Source organism: Ahaetulla prasina, chromosome 1 (genome assembly GCF_028640845.1).
Source record: "Ahaetulla prasina isolate Xishuangbanna chromosome 1, ASM2864084v1, whole genome shotgun sequence".
In the NCBI taxonomy this organism is placed as follows: Eukaryota; Metazoa; Chordata; class Lepidosauria; order Squamata; family Colubridae; genus Ahaetulla; species Ahaetulla prasina.
Window position 1 is genome coordinate 315,218,856 of NC_080539.1, and position 25,278 is coordinate 315,244,133.

The 25,278-nt window shown below is 36.0% G+C and overlaps 1 protein-coding gene across 2 annotated transcripts in view; it reads left to right on the forward strand.

Annotated features, from left to right (window-relative positions):
* Window positions 1-25,278, forward strand: part of NUBPL (NUBP iron-sulfur cluster assembly factor, mitochondrial) — a 66,201-nt gene that overhangs the window by 928 nt on the left and 39,995 nt on the right. For both annotated transcript variants that reach the window (XM_058162232.1, XM_058162230.1), the window contains exons 3-5: window positions 4,454-4,488; window positions 21,760-21,850; window positions 23,805-23,863. In XM_058162232.1, the coding sequence (XP_058018215.1) occupies window positions 4,454-4,488; window positions 21,760-21,850; window positions 23,805-23,863 (185 nt within the window). The remainder of the gene's footprint in view (window positions 1-4,453; window positions 4,489-21,759; window positions 21,851-23,804; window positions 23,864-25,278) is intronic.

Below are 25,278 nucleotides of genomic sequence, written 5' to 3' on the forward strand. Positions count from 1 at the left end.
CCCCCTGCCCAGGCAGGAAACCTTACACCATCTCAGTCAGATGGTTATCCAACATTTTCTTAAAAATTTCCAGTGTTTTTCCCTGCCTTGTGTGTGTATACACACAAATACACACATGCATACATAACATTCAAACACATATGCATGCATACACACACATGCATACATAATATTCATACACACATGCATACACACATCATGCATACATAACATTCATAAACACATGCATGCATAAATACATACACACATGTATGCATACATAGCATTCATGCACACATGCATGCATACATACACACATACACACACATGCAAACATAACATTCATACACATATAAGTTACTCAAGGCAGCAAATGATACAGAAATAGCATTATCAAAATGAGTAGTTTTTTTAAGATTAATTTAGAAAGCCAGATCCTGAAGATGAAACTGAAATACTTTGGCCACCTAATGAGAAGGAAGGACTCACTGGAGAAGAGCCTAATGCTGGGAAAGATTGAGGGAAAAAGAAGAACGGGACGACAGAGAACGAGGTGGCTGGATGGAGTCACTGAAGCAGTAGGCATGAGCTTAAATGGACTCCAGAGTATGGTAGAGGACAGGAAGGCCTGGAGGAACGTTGTCCATGGGGTTGCAATGGGTCGGACACGACTTCGCAGCTAACAACAAAAGATATTCAGTCCTTAAAAAGAAGCTTCCCCCCCCCCCCGATTTATCCAATAATCCGCCTACCAGCTGTGTTGGGTTGCTGACTTTCTAATGCCCAACAAATACTTTGTCTTCTTTAATTTGCATTATTTTGTTTGGGTAAGATGAAGACGGAAGATAGCTTTGCTTTTAATGTAGCTTACCATAGCAGAAGGAATAGCTAGCAAGTAGACCAAGCCTTTATAATTTTTCTTCGGACAAAGGAGGACTTGAGATCGCCCATAAATGCTCCTGACAGTTTCTTCTGGCGAGGAGTCACAAGATAGCATTCTCCAGTTGGTTAGAGCTCTAGAAGTTGAGGAAATCACCATCTGATTCAAGCCATGGTTGGCACTTTAAAAGGACACTTAACTTCTTCTACCTCCTTTTCTAATCACTTTTGGAAATTGTTAACTGCCTTTTCAGCAATTAGGAATCTTTAGATCAACATGCTTTAAAGTACCCAATACTTTCCCTCAATCTCACCAAAAGTTTTAACTAAGTGCAGGTAGTCCTTGATTTATGACCAAAATTGGCACTGGAATTTCAGTCACTAAGTGATGCACTTGTTAAGGAAGTCATGATGACTGACCCTGATTTTATGACCTTTTTACAGTGGTTGCTAAATAAATCACTACAGTAGTTAAATGAGTAACATAATTATTAAGTGAATCATGCTCTTGTGAAGCAAATCCAGCTTCCTTCATATTTTTTTTTTTTGCTTGTTGGAAGCTAGGTAGGAAGGTCGCAAATCGCAATCATGTGATTGCAAGATGTGACTGCAACTATCATAAATGCAAGTCTGTGGCCAAGTGCCAAAATTGTGATACCTGACTGTGAGGATGGTTGAATGTTATCACTTCAAGGACAGCTTGTAAGTTACTTTTTCCTAGGTTGTTGTAATTTTGAACTGCCATTAAATGGTTATAAGTCAAGGGCTACTTATAGAACAACTGAATAACATTTTTTTCATTAAACCACAAAAGGGTAATTAAAAATTTGATTTTAGAAAGTTAAAGAATTTGGAAACAAGAATTTGGAATTAATGACAATTTCAAAATTATAATATTCTGTGGGAGAATGTTTTGGATTATGTAATTTAACTATTTAGAAAAAACATAATAAATAAGACTTCAAAAATTGGATATTAGAGGAATCAAGAAGGAAATAAAAATTATATTAAAGGAGAAGTTAAACTTTATTCACTAATACAGAATGAAACAAACTCTTTTGAAGCATTAGATATATTGGATATTTTTTAACAATGAACCCAGAAGTTAATTTTAAGAGTTATTCTCTCTATAGATAATGTTTAAAAGATGCTATGAAACAGAATCAATTTTGCCTGACAAGATTGGTTTTAATTGCCTGAAAGTGATTTTAAACGTAATAGGTCACAAGAATGATCTGGAAAAAGATATTACAGTAGACATACAAAAGAAACCAGCTGATGTCTTAATAATTAAAAGACATATACAAATAATAAGAGAGTGACCTGGATAATTTTTATATATTGGATTTATAAAAAAGATTTATTAAACTTTGAATAATTTTGTGAGAAGTGTAGGAGAAGAAGAGGAGTGCTTGGGTACAGAATCAATCTGGAGTCATTATGTTTCCACAACCATTCCAAATCTAGCCCCCCACCTTTGAATTCCATTAATTCTTATCCAGTGCCAATTTAGTGCTGACCATTAGTTTACCATTAGATTCTTGTGTATAGGCTTGAGCAATAAATATTAACTGGAACTTAAAATGTGATCCTGATTCTTTGCGCCTGACAGAAGGGACAAATAAAAAAATCAAGTTTTAGGATATTATTTAAGAGGCTAAAAATTGAGAATTTTAGAGAAAGGGATGAAAAGTTGGTTTATTTGATCACGGTTAGAATATATATGTTATCTCTAGTAATGGACTTTTGTTGACCTCAAAATTAAAATGACTGGATTTTTTAATAGACAAGATGGGATATGGTAAAAAGAGATAATTTATTGTATTTTAAGAGAATGTGATAAGTTACTAAAATTGTTTATGTATGTTATGATGAAGGGGGAAGTCAATTTATACATTTCCTTTTCTTTATATTCTATTTTTTCTTTCTCTTTTTCTTCTTTGCACCTTTTATTCCTTTGTTTTGTTTTAGTTTATATTAGTTTGTATTGTTGTAAATTGCATTTTTTTAAATAAAATGGTTTGTTAAATAAAGAAATACTTTTCTCTGCCACTTGCAGATGAATTTGATCAATTTTCCAATTAGATTATTTTTTTTGGCTCCCCCCCCCCAAAAAAAAAAAAAAAAAAATTGGTCCTTTTCTATTGCCAGAGACTTACAGTATTCTGCTAATGGACAGACAAGCAAAGTCCAAGCTAAGTTCCATAATTTCTTTTTAATATTCCAGGCTTACAGCTAATTCAGTCTGCTGTTTTATTGCAAATGATTGCCTCCTTCAATTTCATTATACCACTGAACTCTTTAGAGTTGCAGCTTTTTTTATTCCAAATATTTTTTCCTTTGTCCTTCTCCAGTGCTAGATTTAATTCAAAAAGCCTAGGTTGGCATCCAGCACCCTGCAAATCTGCCTTCACCCACCTCAGTCATCCTTTGTGTTATATTCCACTTTTGGTAATATAAGGGAAATGAAGGCCAGGAAGTCCTTTTTCTCAGTTCTTGCTCCAGCTTTACAAAATAGACTCCCCTAGAATTAATATTCACACCATCTGTCTTAACTTTTGGAGAGATATTTAAGTTCAAATGACTAATGAATTGGCACCGCTTTTTAATTTCAAATTATTGCGTTTAATCTTTGTCTTATATTTTGGTTTATGTTAATTATTAATCGTGTAGTTGTATTCAATTGCAAATCATCATGAGACATTGATTTTATGCTCTATAAATAAGAATCAAAATCCCATGCAGTCTTTGGGTGTCATAAAATGTTCCCCATCCTGACTTAAAATGTGCAGATTATGGTTTCCAAGGTATTATTTCCAGCATTTTTATCTGTGGATTACAATAACTACAGCTCAGTAATTGCCCAGATTTTTTTAAAAAAAATTATAACTCAGCAATGTAGACACATTCCTTCTATTGACTGAATTTTTTTTTTATTAAAAAAGTTTTATTTTAACATTCATATCCAATAACATATTTAATGTACCATCATATACAATTAATCGGACCTGCCCGGTCACCACCCCCTTCCTTTAACTCTCTTCCCTTCTCTACCTTCTTCTACTTTCCACAACCATCCTCCCCCTCTCTTATCTACATCCTCTCCTCCTTCCTCCCTACTCCTTTCTTCTCCCTCTTCTATCCCTCTTCCTTCCTTTCCTCTTCCTCCTCTTCTCTTTCCTACCTCCTTCTCTCTTCTACTTCCTTCTTTCCCATCATTCTGAAGTGGTAGCCAGGCAGCTCCGATCTTACATTAATTATACGTCTTCGATCATCTTTGTACATTGACCATCAATCCATTTTCTACCCTCATCCCACCTCCCCCTCCCTTCCCCTTCCTCCCCCCACCCCCCGGGACTTCCCAGAACCGACTACAGGTTATAAAACTAACAACAAAAATTAAAATATAACACAAATCATAATCCATAGTCACTCCTTAAAACCTCAACTCCCCTTCCAGAAACAAAGAAAATACATTTCTTCCAATCCATTATATATTAGACCATTCCACTCCTAGAGTTCTCAGAACTATTGATTGAATTTTTGATGTTAATACTGCAAGAATTTTAATAAATTCTTTTTCTTCCTTTTTCAGTAAACGTAGCCCTTGCATTGGCAGCAAATGAACCGGTAAGTGCCACTGAAGGTTTGTTTCAGGAATTATAAGACATATTACTAACTTCTCTGTAAAGATAGTCTTAAACCAGTTGCAGTACTGTGATTTCAATAGGGGTTTTTTTTGTTTTTGTTTTTTGTTTACATTTATATCCCACCCTTCTCCGAAGACTCAGGGCGGCTTACAGTGTATAAGACAATAGTCTCATTCTATTTGTATATTTTTTACAAAGTCAACTTATTGCCCCCCCAACAATCTGGGTCCTCATTTTACCTACCTTATAAAGGATGGAAGGCTGAGTCAACCTTGGGCCGGGCTTGAACCTGCAGTAATTGCAGGCTCTGTGTTCTAATAACAGGCTTCTTTACCAGCCTGAGCTATCCCGGCCCTTGTTTTAGATAATAAAGGTTAAATTCTTTTCACCCTCTAGGATTCTTTGAATAAAAATGGTGAAGAAAATGTGAAAATTATTATTTCTAATTGCAACATCAATATTGCATAAGTACTATAAGCACTGCACACACTGGGGAGCAATAAAATGTATTCTTAGAATTAAGATTTAATTTTAAAGTTTGATGCATGCATATATCCCGTTGTATAGAATTGTAGAATAAGGCAGGAATTCTTGTATTATCTCGGACAAATTGTTGTCCTATATTGGAAAACCTTCCAGTAATGGAGCACCCACAGCTCTAGGAGGCAAGATGTTCCACTGATTAATAGTTCTTGCTGTCAGGAAATTCCTCATTTTCAGGCTGGATCTACCTCTGATGAGCATTCAAGCATTACTCCTTGCCCTATCCTCAGGTGCTATGGAGAAAAATTGATTCCCTCTTCCCTGTGCCGGCCCTTCAAGTATTGGAAGACTGCTATCATGCCTTCCTTCAGTCTTCTCTTTGTTAAGCTAAACATACCTAGTTCCTTTAGCTGTTCATCTTTTTTGTTCTTCTCTGTACTCTTTCTAGGACCTCAGCATCTTTCTTCTATTGTGATGAGGAGAACTAGAATCAGCATTCTAAATAGGGGCTCACCAGTATGGTACAGAGCATTACTATTCCTATGCAAAGGTCAGGATGAGGAATACCTGGTTTGAAATTTGTGGGGGGAAAGTAAATATGAACTGTCAGCATGGTGTGGTAGTAAAAAAAGAAAAATGCAATTTTTAATCTGCATCAATAGATTATAATTTAAAAATCCTGGGAAGTAATACACTTTCAGTTTTAATTCAGTCACCTCAAGGAATGTGTCTAGTTCCAGTTTCAGAGAAGATAGTACAGCTTCAGAGAAGGATGGTAAGGATTATGATGGATCTAAAAGTTAAATTCTGTGAAGAAAGGTTGAAGGACCAGGGAATGTCTAGCCTTGAGAAGATGCAGAGGAGATAAGAAAACATTCTTCAAATACTTGAACAAATGTCATGCAGAAGGAAATCATGATCTGTTCTAAGTTAGATGAAGGTATATTCTAATTTTATTCATGTATTTGTTTGATTTGTATCTCATCTTTCTTTTATGAGGTGTCATAACTTTTTCTCCATAAAACAATTATTTGAGGTAATGCTATAGTCTGATAATAGAGATAAATGCTCAGTGGCTTCCTTTCAGTGGATCCAAATGAAGCCAACTTCTGTTTGACAGGGATGCATTAATGTGGATTCCTGCACTGAACAGTTTATGACACTTTATGGATCTAATGCTATGGTGTCTTCCAACTTAAATACATTACATACAATGTAATATCGTCCTTTTTTACATTTTATTTAGTGTATGATAGTGATAGGGCCAGAGGATAGGGCCTCTGGTGGCTCAGACTGGTAAGACAGTCTGTTATTAACAGCAGCTGCTTGCAATTACTGCAGGTTCAAGTCCCACCAGGCCCAAGGTTGACTCAGCCTTCCATCCTTTATAAGGTAGGTAAAATGAGGGATTGTTGGGGGGCAATAAGTTGACTTTGTATATAATATACAAATGGATGAAGACTATTGCTTGACATAGTGTAAGCCGCCCTGAGTCTTCGGAGAAGGGCGGGATATAAATGCAAATAAAATAAAATAAAATAAAATCTCTGCACATGGAGTAAATTTTTGTAATTTACGTATTTTTGTAATTTCTCCTTGAGGGGAGAAGTTTCAACTTTTCCCCTCAAGACCCCCACTATAGAGCATTACATGCAAAAACAACTGCACACAAAGATAGTTTCTTCCCCCATGCCATCACTCTGCTAAATACCTAACTCCCACAGCACTGTCTTATGCCTAAAGATACTTACCCATGTAGTAGGCTGTATTGCTATTATCCTTGTCATCATCTTATCTTTTCCATCTTTTTATCTTCTCATCTTTCTCACCGCTCATCTTTCCTACTGTGTTCTCCTATTGGTATATTATGATTTATCAATTGTTTGTATCTTATGTTTTATGATTGTATCTTATGATTTATGATCTAGGACTTATCACTTTGTTGTTTATATGTACACTGAGAGCTTATGCACTGGAGACAAAGTCCTTGTATGTCCAATCATACTTGGCCAATAAAGCTGTTGTCTGTTCTATTCTATTCTATTCTATTCTATTCTATTCTATTCTATTCTATTCTATTCTATTCTATTCTATTCTATTCTATTCTATTCTACTCTACTCTACTCTACTCTACTCTACTCTACTCTACTCTACTCTACTCTACTCTACTCTACTCTATTCTATTCTCATCTTATTTTTAATGTGGTCATAGAAAATAAGCATAAAATTGAAATTGATAAAGTTTACAAAACATTGTGCAGATGCTGAAGGTATCTGCGTGTCTCTAAAGACATGTCTCTGAAGACAGCAGGCATTATACTGTCTTCCTTCTTAGTCAATTGTAATTTTTCTGATAACAGATTTTTTTTTTTAAAAAAAACCCTTTCAAATGGGTCAGGTCTGCTCCCCTAGGAAAACTCTAAAGAGTTCTAAGCTCTTCTACTAGGCTGACAGGCATTCATCCTAGATTGAGTATTTAATAAAAACATAATAACCACAGACAATTTATTGTAGCAGAAGCAATTCAAATTAATAGAAACCAGCTACAATACATCAAGATTTCTTGTTCATGAAGAGGGTGTTTTAGTGAGGAAACACCAGCTGTGTGTGTGACTAAAGGTGGCACAGATCCAGTTGAGAAACTATGCTTATGCTGTCACCATGTGGGGAGAGTTTCTTTAAAAATTGCTTTTATCAAGGAAAGCTGTGACGCTAACCATCAGTTTTGTATGAATTATAGCAAAAGGGAATAATCTGTTTGGTGATGAAAGAAAGGATTGCTGTTAATTTGCAGTTAGCACATTTTGTGTGAATATAAAAAAGGACACCAAGTCAAATAAAAATAAATAAGGAGCCAATTAAGTGAATATACTGTTTCGTCCACTGGGCTATTTATTTATATTTCAGCTGTTTCGCTTCTTTGAAGTGGTGCATGAACTATATTTAAAAAGCATATAATAAAACCACTAAAAACAGCAAAAATCTAAAAAGGCAAACAATTGTAGTAATAATACCCCTTCCCAAGTCCTATTATACTACCTCATTGTGGTGGAGGGGGGTATGGCAGCCCTGGGAGGGATAAGCAAAAAATGCTAGATCTCCATACCAAGAATATATACTATCTGCAAGATTGCCCAAGGCCTGAAGATCTTTCCTGCTGCCCAGCTAAAGCAAATAGGCATTTATGCTGGGCAGCAGAAATATAGGAAGACGAGGAAGATGCATACCAATGTAACAATAGAAAGTCATCACTTCATATTGTGGCAGGCAAAGGCAATGATGACCACGTTTGCATTTTACCAAGAAAATCACATAAATAAATAAAATAAAATGATTGACAATAACGTGCCAATGGATGGACATCTCAGGTCACTCAACTTGCTAATGAGTGACTGTTGAATATCCTTTAGGACAAGAGTCTGCAAACTTGGCTCTTTTAAGACCTGTGGACTTGAAGTTGAAGTCCACAAGTCTTAAAAGAGCCAAGTTTGCAGACCCCTGCTTTAGGGTACTAAAATTGTTTTATAATATGGGTGTTTTTGACTTCGGGATGTCAACTTCCTGATGTCATGCAAAAATCTAAAGAATTATAGTGGGAATATGGAACATGGTAAACCTTAATAGACTGAAAGATGAAATAAATCAGCTATACATTGAATGTTAGGCATCAGTAAAATAAAATGGACTGGAATTGAACACTTTTGCTAGAAGATTGTGCTGTTTACAATGAGGAACATGAAGAACTGGAAAGAAATGGCATTGCTTTCATAATAAGGAAGGATATACAATTAGAAGGATATCCCAATTAGACTTTGTGGACAACTCTTTACTGTGATGATTGTTGAAGTTTATTCACCACACTGATGTAAAGTGGAAACTGGTGAATTTTATGTTCAAGTTCAGTCTGAAATCAACCAAACATGTAAAGTATACTGATTATGTTTGAAGACCGGAATGCAAAATTTAGAAATTAGAAATAGTAAGGAAGAAAATGAAGTTGAATTGTATGACCTAGGAAAATGAAATGAAACAGGACAATAAGTTATTGATTTCTGCCAATTAAATGATTTCTTCATTGCTAACACATTTTACAGATAACCAAAATGAGCCTATATTTATGGACATTACCTGATTGGAGCACACAGAAATCAGCTGGATTATATTATTGATACAAAGGGATGGAAGAACCCAGCAGAAGCAGCAAGGATATAGTTGGCAGCTGTCTATAGAACATACAGTTTCATAAACTGCCCATGTTCAAGTTCCAAGTCAAGCTAAACACAAAGAACAAAATCAACTAGTTTCCATAATATGATGATGAAGATAAACCTGCTGTTTTCAAGACAAATGCCAGGAATTGTTTTTAATTGAAACTCACTGATTGGAAACCAGAGGAGCTTTGAAATTCCATCAAGTTATAAGAGGATATAGGTAGCTCAGGATTGAACTGAGAGGAGCCAAAGCCAAGATCATAGTGCCACTAACTAGAGGTCCCATTCTTGTAGCCACTTGGTAGGAACAACTAGAGAAAGGTCTACGGTTACAGAGCATATGTAGGCAAATATTTAAGAGTATTAGATTTTACAATATTAATATTGTAGAGCAGACTTAACTGCAAGGCAGTCTTTTCTGGCTGTCTCACTCGAAGAGTTATCTATGAAATATAATTGCCTCAGTTAATTCTAGCTGGCAGTCTAGGTGCTGTCTTTTGAACTATATTTAGTTTATGTTTGCATCAGTCATTTACAAAGGAAAATTGATATTAAAAAAAATAGGTATAGGTGAAAAGTATCATGCTTATAATATTCATCTTTCCTTTCTAAGGCCTGCACCCCTGCATACCTGGAAACAATTGTCTGCTTCTGCTTATAGTAATTACAACTTATTTCCTTTGCAACAGCTATTCTATATTGGTTTTTGAAACAGATTAAATTGCTCTCAAATACTTAATTTACGGAACTCAGACTTATAGACTGAAAAATAGTCACCCTTAATGTGTATGCTGAGAGAATATATACTGTATATATAGTAATATTAAACATACGTTTTCAAAATAGGAACACATTGAGAAAAAACCTCTAGCAAATTATCAGAAATTTGCTGAAAAATGTAATGCATCAATGAAAACAAGGCCATTTTCAAAAAAGTGTTGTTTAATGCAGAGGGAGCCAGTAGAGGGTGCTCACCAAATCAAAATTTGTGTTCTGCTGTTTCATCTCCTATGGTACTCCAGTCATGATGTCATAAAAGAAATTTAACATGCGCACACACATCTTTCCTAAAGCAGAGTACTTTTAAGGAATTGGAAGTGGGGAGACGGACTCAAAAATGCAGAAGATTCCATGGTCTAGAATTATCTAGCTGTAACACATACTTGCAAATTGACAAGAAACTGGTTTTATTTTTATAGTCACAATATATTGAACACATTATATGCTGATATTTACTCTGCATTTGGGAGTCTGTCGGCCTCTAGGGAATTTGAATATGGAATCTTAAATTTTTCTTACTGATAGAAAAAGAAAATGGATGAAAAAAGTAATATATGCAATTAAATTTCAAATGCAGAGATCAGAGGCAGGCTAAAATGTTCCCTAATATTTTGATGCATATTATCTCCAAGAAAGGAATGTATCATATTATATGAATTTATTTTGTTTTTATTTTTCAAGTAAGGAATACTAATTATTGGCAATATTATTGCACAAGGAGAAAAATATATTGATTTCTCTATGTCAGCTAATCTCATTCTGCTGTTTTCTATAAGTGTTGAACTTAAGTAGGTATAATTCTGGCTGTAATTCTCTAATTTTGGAAAAGTTGCTTTTATCCTGTGCCATATTCAAATCTATGAATTTACATATCCTGAGCATCACATATGTCTGGTACAGGACATGTCATCTAGGAGTACATATCATTGATATCAGCACAACAAATAACGCTTTTGCATTTAAAAAAATCAATTTTTTATTACAATCAAAGATCAGAAAATATGCACAATTAATAATTTTATTTTATTTTTTATATATTTATATTTATATCCCGCCCTTCTCCGAAGACTCAGGGCGGCTTACAGTGTATAAGGCAATAAAATTTAAAATAATAAATTTTAAAATTATATGAATTATAAAATTAGATTAAAATTAATCAAAGAAATTGCTTGTTGAGAAATTGCTTCACTGTGATCCGATCATAGGTAGCAACACTCCTTGTTACAAATTGATTAATGTCTGACATATGCAACAGTTTAGTGCAGGGCTGTCAAAGTCGCGGCCCACAGGCCAAATGCATCATGTGCTGGCCACTCCCAAGCCCAGTTTAGAGAAGGGGAAAAAAGTTGCAATTTATCACTTGATGCCGTGACGTTTGACAATCCTGGTTCAGTGCATATTCTTTTTGGCCCCCAATCGTTGTTGTAATAAAGATTTGATTTCAATTTGATGCATATCACAAAGATGTGATATATGATAATTTTACCTGAAAGCAGAAATTATCCCCCCTTTCACACACTTCTTGAATACTTTAATTCATTGGGGGACAACTTGTTGCCCAGGGCTATGTGCAGCTTCCTGGAAATTTACATGCAGTCCCTAATAATCCTCTAGATCACTTGTGGTCTGCAGGGTGGATGCATCACGTGCTGGCTATGCCCATGCCTGGTTTAGCAAAGGGGAAAAAAGTTGCAATTTATCACTTGATGCCGTGACGTTTGACAATCCTGGTTCAGTGCATATTCTTTTTGGCCCCCAATCGTTGTTGTAATAAAGATTTGATTTCAATTTGATGCATATCACAAAGATGTGATATATGATAATTTTACCTGAAAGCAGAAATTATCCCCCCTTTCACACACTTCTTGAATACTTTAATTCATTGGGGGACAACTTGTTGCCCAGGGCTATGTGCAGCTTCCTGGAAATTTACATGCAGTCCCTAATAATCCTCTAGATCACTTGTGGTCTGCAGGGTGGATGCATCACGTGCTGGCTATGCCCATGCCTGGTTTAGCAAAGGGGAAAAAAGTTGCGATGAGACATGTGACACCACCATGATGTGAGTTTGATACCCCTGCTCTGAATTTTGATGCTAAATTTCAGGAGTATCAGTGCATCCTATTCTCTGCTGCACCTTAGCGTTCCCTTCTCTCTTTGGTCTCATCCTGCTGTTGCTGTTTTTCTGTCTTGTCTCTCCTGACATTTACTTTAAAAAAACAACAACACAACTTTAATAATATAAAGGAATTATAAACTACCAAAAGGCAAAAGAGAAGAAAAAGAAAAATGAAACTTGGAAGGGGAGAACTAGGCTATCAAAATTTGAACTATAAATAATAAAAAAAAAGAAACCTAAACAAAATAATGGACAATGATTTATTAAACTTGTATGCCACCCATCTCCCAACAACTCTGGGCAGCTTACAACAATAAATTCCAATAAATTCAATAAAATATAAAGATAAAAGATGGGAAGCACAGCAGATCAGATGGAATGAAGGGAACTGACTCACTCTCTCTTGCCAAAGACCTGGGTGAAGAGCCAGGTCTTCATGGCTTTTCTAAACAGAAGTAGAGTGGCGGCCATCTGAATCTTGGGAGAACCTCATTCCAGTGGGCAGGCACTGCTATAAAGAAGGCCCCGATTCTGCCCCCACCCCCCCATAGATGACATTGTTTAATTGAAGAAATCATGAGTTACTCTCTGAAGGGCTCTCCAATCTAGGAATGAGTGCAATTGGTTCGCCAAAAGGAGTTGCGCATGTGCAGCGTCCTTGCTGGCAGTGGCTGAGATCTCTTCAAGCAGGAGTTGCAAGTCCAGGAAAAACCCCAGATTGGGTAGCAACTTTGAAGAGAGAAGTGCAACCCCATCAAGGATGTTATATCCTCAGATTTGGAGTAGATTAACAATTGTATATAATTATGAAATATTACAGCTTATTTTTCATAAAAATCTTCTTCTCAAAACATGATGTTATAACTGCCCAGCGTTGCTGGGAGTGGGGTGACATATAAATGTAACTGATGATGATGATCATACATCATCATCAATATTTCCACTGCTTCAGCTGAATCAGTTTCAGGGTGCACACTGCACATGTTTCTTCAAGACATCTCTTAAAGTGTAGTCTACAAATATCTTTTCAAAATGTGTTACAATTTTTTTCAAGAATCCAGTCACAATAGTTTTAAAGTACTTTATAAATATACTAAATATGGTTCAACAGAATATCAGTATGTTTCATCTTAACTCCCTTACTGAAATCTTAGTTAACAATATTAAGATTATTCAACCCATGGAACAACCAGAGGACATATTCAATCATATATGTTGATTTACTTTAAATTTACTGCATCCGTAACATAAAATATTTGATCTTTAGCGTATACTGCTACTTCTTCCTAAATTGTGCCATTGACTTTCTCTCCATCTTTTTGTATCTTATAATCTCTTCCTTCTGTCCAAACAGGAAACCACATGTAATAATATTAATATTTAATGTAATTGTTATTCGTTTAGCCAGATTTTTAAGGTAGTTCTGTTTTATTTGTGATGCAGCTCCTAGTATACTATTTGAAGACTGATAATAACCCTTTGCCCAGTGAAAATTGTACACCTGTTTTAAGAATTTAAAGAATCTAATGAAATAATAAGCTTATTATTAGTTCCCAACTTGCATTCAAAGCTTGATTCAGTCTGAAATAAATATGCAGATCAATTCCGGAATCTAGGTTTTTTGTGGTTTGTTTGCTATTAAAATGTTAGAACCTATAAATTGAAAAAAGAGTGTTCGCTAGGTTTAAGCATAAGTAAGCAATTCTGCAAATATTTATCTTTCAAGCAATAATTAGGGGATAATGCATTAGGGTGATGACTTGAAGGGTTTGATTAGCTGAAAATACAGATAAAAGGAATGAGTCATGAATTGTCATAATCAGGTAAATTATGTGTTTTGTCTGAGAATAAAGGAGTTTGAAAATAGTATTGAAGTCTTTGAAATTAGGCACAAAAATGTAGCTTCCCAGTTTTAAAATTATGGCTTTCGTGTAGGAGACATGAAACAGCATAATCTGTCAAAGTAACTCCAATAGGATGTTAAATAGCTTTGTGCATATTAAAGAAGCCTAATTGTTTTTAAAAAATAATGTTAAAAGCAATACTAGCTTTGATCTTCATGATTAAGTAAATCATATATGGTACTGTCTTCCAATGACTTTTACATCAATTATTTTTTAGGAAAAACGACATTGATTGATTATGCAATTAGGAAATTGAGATATGCCTCTTAATGGTACAATCAAGAGCATCTTCATGCTTTTACTCATCATATGCTTTCCCATCACTTGGTCTCATGAACAGAGACATATGATTGTAAGGTCTGTAGATTTTTGACGTGAAATGGTCTGTTGAGATTTGAAATATACCAGCATTGGTTGAGTTGTACACAAACTAACTAACACTTAGATTTATATACCGCTTCATAGTGCATTACAGCCCTCTCTAAGGGGTTTACAGAGTCAGCATATCTGGGCCCTCATTTTACCTACCTTGGAAGGATGGAAGGCTGAGTCAACCTTGAGCCGGCCAGAATTGAACTCCTGTCAGTTGGCAGACTTAGCCTGCAATACTGCATTCTGACCACTACACCACTACGGCACTTAGCCACACTGTGCTTAGCCAACATGAATGTATCCATAGTTTAGTGAATAAATAAATAAAACTAGTAACATAATTAGTCTTAAACGAAATCAGGAATCCCTGTTGTTGCTTCTTAGAAAATGATAAACTTCTGTGTATCCCTAGCCTTTGTTTCTATTTGGATTTTTATTATCGACACTGTTTTAATTGATACCATTCTTCTGGGTATTTTATGATAGATAGATAGATAGATAGATAGATAGATAGATAGATAGACAGACAGACAGACAGACAGACAGACAGACAGACAGACAGACAGACAGACAGACAGACAGAGTAACATTTTGCTGTTAGAGAACAATAATGATAGATTTGACATTGCCCAAGAAAAGCACAGGTTTTTGTATTCCATAAACATGTGAAGCAAACAAGATTTGCAAGCTTTTAGTGCTTTAAAAACATGGAAAACATGCTTAATGCAAATGAACAGACCCTTCCCCTTACTGTAATGTGACTCTTTATGGCTGAGAACAGCTCTGTTATGCTTTCCATGATTTTATTAGTGTCTCCTGTGTTGCTGGATGCTTAAAAGACCTAGTCTTAGACCAACAGGGCAAATGTTTCCCTTATATTTGCCAATTTATAGGTATAGATGCTAATTTGGAGTCATTTCCAAAACCGATTTTAATTTGATGCTACCTAATACCTAAATTAGATCATCCAAACAATGATTTCCTTCCAAATAACCCAGGTGAATGTCTCTCGCCCAAATTGAAATTTGCTTCTCAGAAGCTCAATGTGTCTGCCACACTTAATGTTTCTGTATCATGAGCAGCTTTTATTGCTGCTAATTATCACGGCTATGTTTTTCAGTAATACCTCAAATAACCACAAATGAAGGATCAGTTATGCTTTTGTAACAAAAACAAACTTCTGGTAATCCTGCCCCTAACCCCCAAATATGCCTGTATTTTTCTAATTTTCTGAAGAATTAGTATGGCAGAAAATAGCAAGTTAAATAAGACCAATTAACATTCAGAAGCATTTGTTCTGTGCTTGGCCAGCCCTAGTTGTGTTGCATAAACTATAGACAGTCCTAATTAATTACATTAATCTTGAGACCTGAGACAGGCATCATGAAAGTTAGGCTAGAGTGTGGGTGACCATATTCCCCTATTGTCATTATTTTCTCTGGTCTTGTCCTATTCACTGTGAGTGAGGATTTTCAATCCACATGGAAACAAGCAGTGACAACCTAACATCTCAAATCTCTTATTTGTCATGGGATATGATCAGGCCAAAACACTTATCAAATTATCTTATAGCAGACACAGAGGACCTAATGGATCTAGCCAGGACTCCAGCCTTTATTGCCGACAAGTACTCTGCCTCCCCTATGGCCTAGCTAACTAAACCTTTAAGAACTTAAACACAGGAGGGTGTTTATGGGGCATGATATCATGCCCTCTCCTCAGCTGTCTTTAAACGTCACTACACGAATATTCCTTACCTGGGAAGATAATGCTCCTGTCACTCTGGACACAAGAAACAAAGGCCATGTGCTTTTCCAATGCCTGTACAAGTAGTCCTCGACTTACAATGGTTCACTTAGTGGCTCTTCAAAGTTACGACAGCACTGAAAAAAGTGATTTATGACCATTTTTCACACTTATGACCATTGCAGCATCCCCATGATCATGTGATCAAAATTCAGATGCTTGGCAACTGGTTCATATTTATGACTGTTGCTGTGTCCCAAGGTCATGTGATCACCTTTTGTGACCACCTGACAAGCAAAGTCAATGGGGAAAACCAGATATACTTAACAACTGTGTTACTAATTTGCAGTGATTCACACTAACAAATGTGGCAAGAAAACTCGTAAAATGGGGTAAAATTCATTTAACAAATTTCTCACCTAGCAACATAAATTTTGGGCTCAGTTGTGGTCATAAGTTGAGGACTACCTGTACTATTACAAAGACATTTGTTTAGTCTCATCTCACCATTACTGCATAAATATCTTGGTGCCCAAGATAATTTTAAAACACCCTAATTGCTTTCAGATACCAGCCCTGCTATACCATTTAGTGTTGCCAGGTTCTGTACAGCAGCAGTTCAAAATTCTTCAGATTATGACATGTAACTGAACTTAGATATATATTCCATATACTAACTTTTTCTATTCTTCTATACCCATCTAATGTTTCTGCTCCTTATTTTCGATTTTTGTTAATTCATGTGTCTTTTATACAGCTATTAATTTTTACACAATGCAGGTAGTCTTTGACTTACGATGGGTCTTTAACGACAGACTACATTTATATGGCTGTTTACCCGTGGTTACATGACTTAAATTTATAGCGTTTTTTTGCTGAAAACCAATGTTTACAAGCAAAGATGGGTCTGCTTAATGACTGTGGCATTTGCTTTACAACCATGGTGTTTGCTAACATGGGTTACCTGGTTTACAACTGTCATGACTTATTAACGTAATGGGCAGGCTCCATTACAGTCATTAGTCAAGGACTAGCTGTATAGGGAATTTTTGTTTCTAGTTCACAATTGTGTGTGATATTGTAAGTCCTTCTGACATGTGGGATAACCAGAATACAGCATCAAATCCCTTTCAAATATTGCATATTGGTGTCAATTCTGATGGCAGGTGGATAGCCCTTAGAATTTTACACTCAAAATGAATGCAATGAGTAGCAGTGTCTGCAACAATCTGTGACAGCATCAAAAAATTAAGCATGCAATGTCATCCTGCAAATTTCATGTTGATGTTTTTATCTCAGAATGTCTTATGCAAGCATATTGATCATTTGCTCACCTTGCTTTCCTCACCTACCTGCCTCTGGCATCAACAGCATTTAGTGTAACTATTGCTTATTTAGTATTATTAAGCGTACGCTGTCAGCGTTCCAAGCAATGCACCCATAGGAAGCAGAACTTTGAGGCAGGTACATTCCTCAGAAACAATTTATTGGATACATCATATTGGCACATCTAGTGAAAACCGACACTGAAAGTTCCTGTGGTTTTTACCTGAATAAAAAGTAAAAGTTCCCCCTTCCTCCAAGTTATCAGTCATATTGTCCAATAGAGGTGCTGGTCAGTTGCTTGGTTACTCCACTCCTCCTCTCCCTAGCCACCTGTTGGAATGTCCTTGGTTCCCACGGGAAACTTTTTGTTTTGATTACAAACCCCCAGCTATCTATCTCTCCCTTCTCTGTACATTCTTCCTTGTGGCAACCCTGAAGCCTCAAAGATGGCCTCAGCCAGGCTCGCTTCAGGGTTGACATACACTGGGCCAATAAAAGTGGGCCAGTAAAAGCCCACTGGTTTCCCTGCATAAATCAACCATAATGAAATAGCTTTATTTTTGTTCAGATACAAACATTCAAGTGATAATTTAAGAAGCTTATCCAAAAGGAGAAACAGTCTTGAAGAAGAAGAAAAAACAAGAATGTTTATTAATATAATGATTCTCAGTAGTCACTTGGGGCAACCTTTTTTTTTTTTTTTTACATTTATATCCCGCCCTTCTCCAAAGACTCAGGGCGGCTTACATTGTGTAAGGCAATAGTCTCATTCTATTTGTATATTTATATACAAAGTCAACTTATTGCCCACCCCCCAACAATCTGAGTCCTCATTTTACCTACCTTATAAAGGATGGAAGGCTGAGTCAACCTTGGGCCTGGTGGGACTAGAACCTGCAGTAATTGCAGGCAGCTGTGTTTAATAACAGGCTTCTTACAGCCTGAGCCACACCGCGGCCCTTCAGAATTTTAAAAGGCAGCATATTTTTAATGATGCTTTTTATGTCCTTATTTTACTCACATAATGAATTTCATTGGGAATGACATTTAAATATTGCCAAGCACTGATAGTATTTGAAACTTTTTAAATCCCAGTTTTACAGGGACAGTCCTGATTTTGGGGAAGGAAGAGGATTCTTCCTAATGGGAGTGCCCAAAGTAGAGTGGGCAGAACAGTATGGGAACAGATAGCCATGGAAATGATGCCTTTCTATTACTCATCAAATTTCGGATTACTTTATGGTAGAAGGTAACATGGGAATCAAAATATTCCATCATCCATTTCCTGACTGATTGATAAGGGCTACCAGTACTACTTTGCAGAAATAGAGAATAAGAAGCAAAGTTAGCGTTCTTGTATCTCTTTGTTGACAACTAATGGATTTTTTTGCAGACCAGGTCTGATAACCCCATGATGGAGAGAGAGATTTATTGATTGTGAGTCATTTATTAAATTAGTTTGACCTGGAAATCATTTTGCACAGAGCATAGGAGCACAACAGGGAATAGGGATGTTTGGAACGATTTAAGTTGCTTTGTCCAGAAAAGCTGTTCTAAACATCTTTGTGTCCTTTTTCTTCTGATAATTTTTGCCTGTGGTTTCAGGTGAATCAGCTTGCAGATTAATTTGTACATACCCCTGTTTCCCCCCAAATAAGACATCCCCTGATAATAAGCCCAATCGGGCTTTTGAGCGCATGGCAATAAGGCCAAGCGCTTATTTCAGGGTTCAAAAAATATAAGACAGGGTCTTATTTTCGGGGAAACACGGTATGTATGAATTTTTAATATTCATGTATCTAGATTTTTACTTTTGGAAATCAAATCAGCCTACTATTCTATCAGAACAATGTAGAAAGCATTGTGTTTAGTTTTCGTTTCTCTTATCTTTTCCGTTCTTCTGTTCCTTACATTTATATCCAGACTCCTCCTCCTTTCCCATCTGAAATATTTTGTAGAGGTAGTTTTCGTTTAGCAACCATATGTTCAGTGATGGTTCAAAGTTATGGCAATGCTGAAGGAATGGTAGTTTAACCCATTTCCTAAAGTTATGGCCGTTGGGTGCCCACAATCACCTGATCAAAATTCAGTCATTTGATAAGCTGCCTGCTCTTACAACAGTAGGGGCACTTCCACTCCCCCCATCTGCCTATACTCTCCTTTGTCTTTGTCTCCTCTGTCCTTTTTGCCCTCCTGTACTCCACCGTGTCAGCTACCCTTGCTGCCCTGAGCTCTGCTTGCCTGCCCCCCTGCTGCCTCCAGGTGAACTTTGCCATCTTCAATTGCCATTTTCAAATGGGGATTGGTGGAATTGCTGTCACTATGTGATGTAGTCATGTGATGTCACGCTTTATGGCCACCTTGTTTAATGATGGGAATTCCAGTCCCAATTTCTGTTGTATCTTGAGGACTGCCTATATGCTGATTTCTTGATGTTATATTTACATAATTTGAAAAACAAACACAACCAATCTAAATTTGGTATTATGGGAAGAAGCCTACAAACATATGCACAGACTCAACACGTTGTATAGACATTGAACATCTCCTATGACCGCTGCTAGTAAAGGAATTGGAAAGAATTTTAGCAATCATGGTCTACGTGTCTTTCCTATATTGCTATATTTTGCATAAATACTTATTTATGAATGTATTGCAACACAGTGGTTTTTAAACTGGGGGTATTTACCAAGAGGGTAATTTAAGCCTATCCTATAGGAAATGACAAGACAGCCTGAGGGAGGGATCAAACACATCATAAGTCAGGAGTCTCTAAGCACCCACAAGAGACCTAAGTCCAGCCCACCTTGAATGCCTGTCTTGTCTCTCACTCATTTCCCTTGACCATCAGTTGGCCAGATTCTTGTACAGAGCTTAAGCTTGTAATAAATCTTTATACTCATTTGAACTGCCTGAGTCCTGATTTCCCGACACTTGACATATCCTGAGGCAATGGAAGAATTTATTATTTGAACCCCTGTCCTAGCAGATGAATTTTATATATACTTATTCAGTTATTTATTATTTCAGAAAAAGGATTTTTATTATTATTTATTTAATTAATTATTTCAAAGCAGCAGTAGTAAAGCACAGAAACACAGGTCTCGTTTTTACTAAAGAGCTATCCACACATTTATGTTAATTATACAATTATATTAACATGTACAGTAAGTCAGACAAGATAACAATAGGAAAGACAAAGGGAGTTTAATATACAAAATGATATATGCCGTTCAAACTTCTAAAATTAAATCATCTTTAAACTGAGATTCCTGGCAGTTCAGATAGCGAAAGAATACTAGTTTTCAGACCGTTACAATTCCTGATTAATACTTTTCTGGTATCTTTTTTCCCCCTGCAACCATGAAATTTTACTGTAGCCACTTTCATCATTCTTCTGTTAATTTCAAAATGATTATTTTATAATTCAAAAGAACAAAAATATTCTACAAAAATGAATTTTCAGAATAAAATTGATACATGAGATATTAGAAGACATTATAGCATGCAACTATATCATATGAACTGACCTTGCATTTAAGCACTTTACTAATAATTGAATTGAGCAATTTATTTCTGCAAACAATCTACTGAATGTGCCTATCAAATGCAAAATAGTAATGTTGTTCAATTCATTAGAATTTTAAATCTATCCAAATATGATAAAAAAAGTCCATGATCTTCCACTGACTTGTGCCTGTGTACCCAAATAACAAAATTAAGACATATAAAATCTTCCTTTCAATTGTCACATTAATCTGGCATAAATGCAGATCACAGTGGAACACTTTGAAAAGCAGACTAAATGACATTCTTGAGCATCCATACCACAAACAATCTATAGGACTTTAAACATCTACCACGTTCTTTGTCTGCTGCAAAATATAAATATGACAAATGCCCTGCAAAATATTAAATGATAAATAATAGCAAATAATTCTACTTGTATCTTCTTTCTTAACAGAATCTTCTCAGTTGCCTTTATCTTGCTACTGAAAACATTTTTTTAACTGACCCAAATCCAACAGTAATTCTATGTTTTTAGACATAATTAGTGGTTGTGGATGAGAATGTACTTCCTATGTATCCTTTGTGTGTCTAAATTAATTCTGCAGTGGACACTGACTGAGCATGAATCACTTTATTGTAATAAGCTACTGGAATTTTGGTGAATTTTCAGATGCCTTGCTTTAATAAGTAGCTGTTCGAGAAAATATAATTAAAACGTTGCTGTGGTTAATGTGCACAATTTTTCCTCTTTGAAGAATATGTATAATGAGGCCTGACAGATGTGCATTTTCCTTCCACAGACAAAAGCAGTTGGGTTGCTTGATGCAGATATATATGGGCCATCCATACCAAAAATGATGAATCTGAAAGGAAATCCAGAAGTGACATCAAGTAAGTCAGTCTGGATATCACAGTTTTCCCAGGAACTGAAGCTATTTTTTTTTTTGGTACAGGTAATCCTGTATTTACAACCATTTGTTTAGTGAATGTTCAAAATTATAACAGCACTGAAAAAAGAGACTTATAGCCATTTTCCACACTTACGATCGTTGCAGCATCCCCATGATCATACGATCAAAATTCAAACGCTTGGCAACTGGTTGATATTTATGACAGTTGCAATGTCCTTGGCAGTGGTGGGACTTGAATAATTTAACAACCGGTTCTCGGGCTGAGTAGATGTGGCCGGTTGGTCATGTGACAGGGTGGGTGACGTCACTCATCACACCCAGCCCCGCCTTCCAGCCACTTGCCTCAGAGGTAGAGGTAGGATTCAGCCTGTTGGGGCTAATCCCACCACTAGCTGGACCCATCCATTTTTCGGCCTGTTTTTTGGCCATTTTCAGGATGTTTTCAGGCCATTTTTCGGGCCGTTTTTGGCCCCAAAGATGACCCAAAAATGGCCCAGAAAACAGGCTAAAAAATGAGCAGGGGCAGGGCCAGCCAGTGGTGAGATTTGGTGGTTTGCTGAACTTTGTAGAATCTTAACTACCGGTTTGCCCGAACTGGTGCGAACCGGCAGCAGGCCACCTCTGGTCCCGGGGTCATGTGGTCATTGTAACCTTCTGTCAAACAGATTATGGAAGAAACAACTTAATGTTTGTAGAGATTCTGTCATCCAAGTTATGGTTGTCCCAAAGGTGCTTTTTTTCAAAAGATGTCTGGACTTTCTTTGTTTTTATTAAAGACATTTCACTTCTCATCCAAGAGGCTTCAGGTCAGAACTGAAGAAGCTTCTTGGATGAGAAGTGAAATGTCTTCAAGCAAAAACAAAGTCCAGTTGCCTTTTGAAAAAAAAGCACCTTTGGGATTACTAACTTAACAAATGCAGTGAGTCACTTAACAACTGATAAGAAACGTCATAAAAAGGGGCAAAAGTCACTTAACAACTGTCTCAATTAGTAACAGAAATTTTGGGCTGAGTTCTGGTCATAAGTCAAGGACTACCTGTAAACTGCTCTGGAAGGCTATACTTAAAGTTACTTATATATTTTAAAATAAAAGCAAATAATTGAATCTATAAACCTATTGCTTGTCATGAGAATCAGCTTCTGAGTTGTTAGGATTTGACTAACTTCCTGGAGTAGGTACACAGTTGAGTTTTCCTGCAGCTATTTATGCTTCTTAAATACATCGGACTGGGAGGTGCTTCTTACAACCACATAAAGAAGTTCTGAAGAGCAGAAGGAGACTTTAGGTTTCTTTTGTAGATTGCTGAAAGAGGGCCAGGAAAAAGATGCTAAATTATACATACCTAGTTTATACTGAGGAGAGAAGTTCTGTATAGAAAGAAAACAAATAATTGCTTCTTTATTGTGTGTTGAAGTATTTACAAGAGAATGCTTTCAAGGTAGTTCAGATTTCCATAGTACTGATGCAAGCGGGTGGAGATTTCTCAGCAAACCAAATCTTTGTTGTTGTAGTTAAAGAATAACAACAACAACAAAATAGCAGGTTTAAAACCAAACTAACAATTGTGGGAAATGGGGGAGGGTAAAGTTATCACTCGCAGTGCTTTTCTATTTTCCATCACAGAGATTTTGCTAACTGTGCAAGCATTTATCTCTTGGCTTTTTAAGAAAAAAAAATAGTGGGACGAACATTTTCAAGATTTTTTTTACACAAGGGTAGCTTGTTTTAATTTACCGACAGAGAATAGTACAGGCCCTCAATGGAACTGTCCCTGGCTCTCACCAGTACTGAATAGCTTTTTTCCCACTTTACTGGAATAATATACTGTCTGTTAAAACACCCTTTACACGAATGTTTCTGAGTCTTTTTAAACAGAGGCTTATTAGATAAAAATGTGTATCCCGTAGTATGTGTAATGTTGCTTTATTTTCAGGTACATCGAAGCCTGAAATTATAGAAGCTGATGCTACAAGATTTTTGGGATTCCACAAGGTAGATTGTAATTTAAGCCACTTCATATATTGGGAGGTAGTTGTTTAGCCTATGAGTTTAAGGGAATCTAGAGAAATGTAAACTCTTCTATTAACCACCAATGGTTTTTCTAATAAAACTTTGAAGTAAGTTTCTGCTTATTTTAATAGTATTGAGCAATTAGGTCATTTATTAGACCTTTATCTTGTTGCATTCAGGAGCTTCAGGCAATGGTATTTTCCCCACAACAATAACTCTGGGAGATGGATTGAGATAGTGGTTTAATCTCAGATCAGTCAGTGGATTTCCACTGCTGAGGGTGGAATAGTGCATTTGTCTTCCTACTCCGAGCCCCAAACTACTGTACTCATCATTAGGTCTCACAAAACATACACATTATCCTTCAAAGATGATTTTGTGTCTTTAGGAATATGCAAAAATCAAGAATGTGTTTGTTTTCCAATTGGAAATTTAACTGTTACTGCGAGGTAGACTAACCCTGCCAAATGTGCTGGAAGAAAAGAACAACCCTAGATAAAGAGGAAGAACTGAAACATTTGAAAACTTTTCTTTGCTGAGATTAAAAAAAAAAGCAATATAGTACTGAAAATTCTAATAGTTTGAAAATGGAAAAGGAGAGGGTATTTCTGTTCTTCTGTAGAAGCTGAATTTGCTTATTGAGTATAAAAATTAGTAATACTTTGTCATACTCTTCAGTTTTATGCCTGCAATATGTTACTGTAATTCTCATCTCATAAAGTCTGTGCAGCTGTTATTGTAGTAGGAATACAGAGGGAAAATTCCATTATCATTTTGTTTGCCATGATAATCTTGTGTGCTTTCTCTGCTGCAGTCTTCTTTTTAAATTTCTGTATGGCAAACTAACTACTGAGTAACTGCATTGAAATATAATTTGAGACTGTAGTTATTAATATAGATAATTGTGGAAAGTAGGAACTGCAGCAGTCTCTTAAAAATCAAATGTTAATTTTAGACATTTTAAATTGTTGATTACAATTTTATGTGTATTCATTTCACACATATACACTGCTATCCAGGATGAGACCATACTTTAGCAGAGAACAAGCTATATATTCAAGATATTTTCCAGGATTTATGTTATAGTTCTAACTCCTGGGAGAGAAGTAACTTTTATTGAATTGTGGTTGTCTCTTCAGCAGTGGAATCAAACTTGAAATTATTTCAAGCAAAGTACTAGCTGTTTCATCAATGTTCTCTTCCATTCTTTGCTTTTCGGGCTTTCTTTACAATAGAACTTGAGTAAAGAATTTAACCATTTTTGTGGCATTTTATTTAATATTTCTTTTATGCCGCAATTACCTATTTTCTGTCTTTATACATAATAACCTTAAATGAAAGGGTATAAACTTTTCTGGTCATGCCATTGTCTCTGTGGGAATGCAAAAGGATTATTA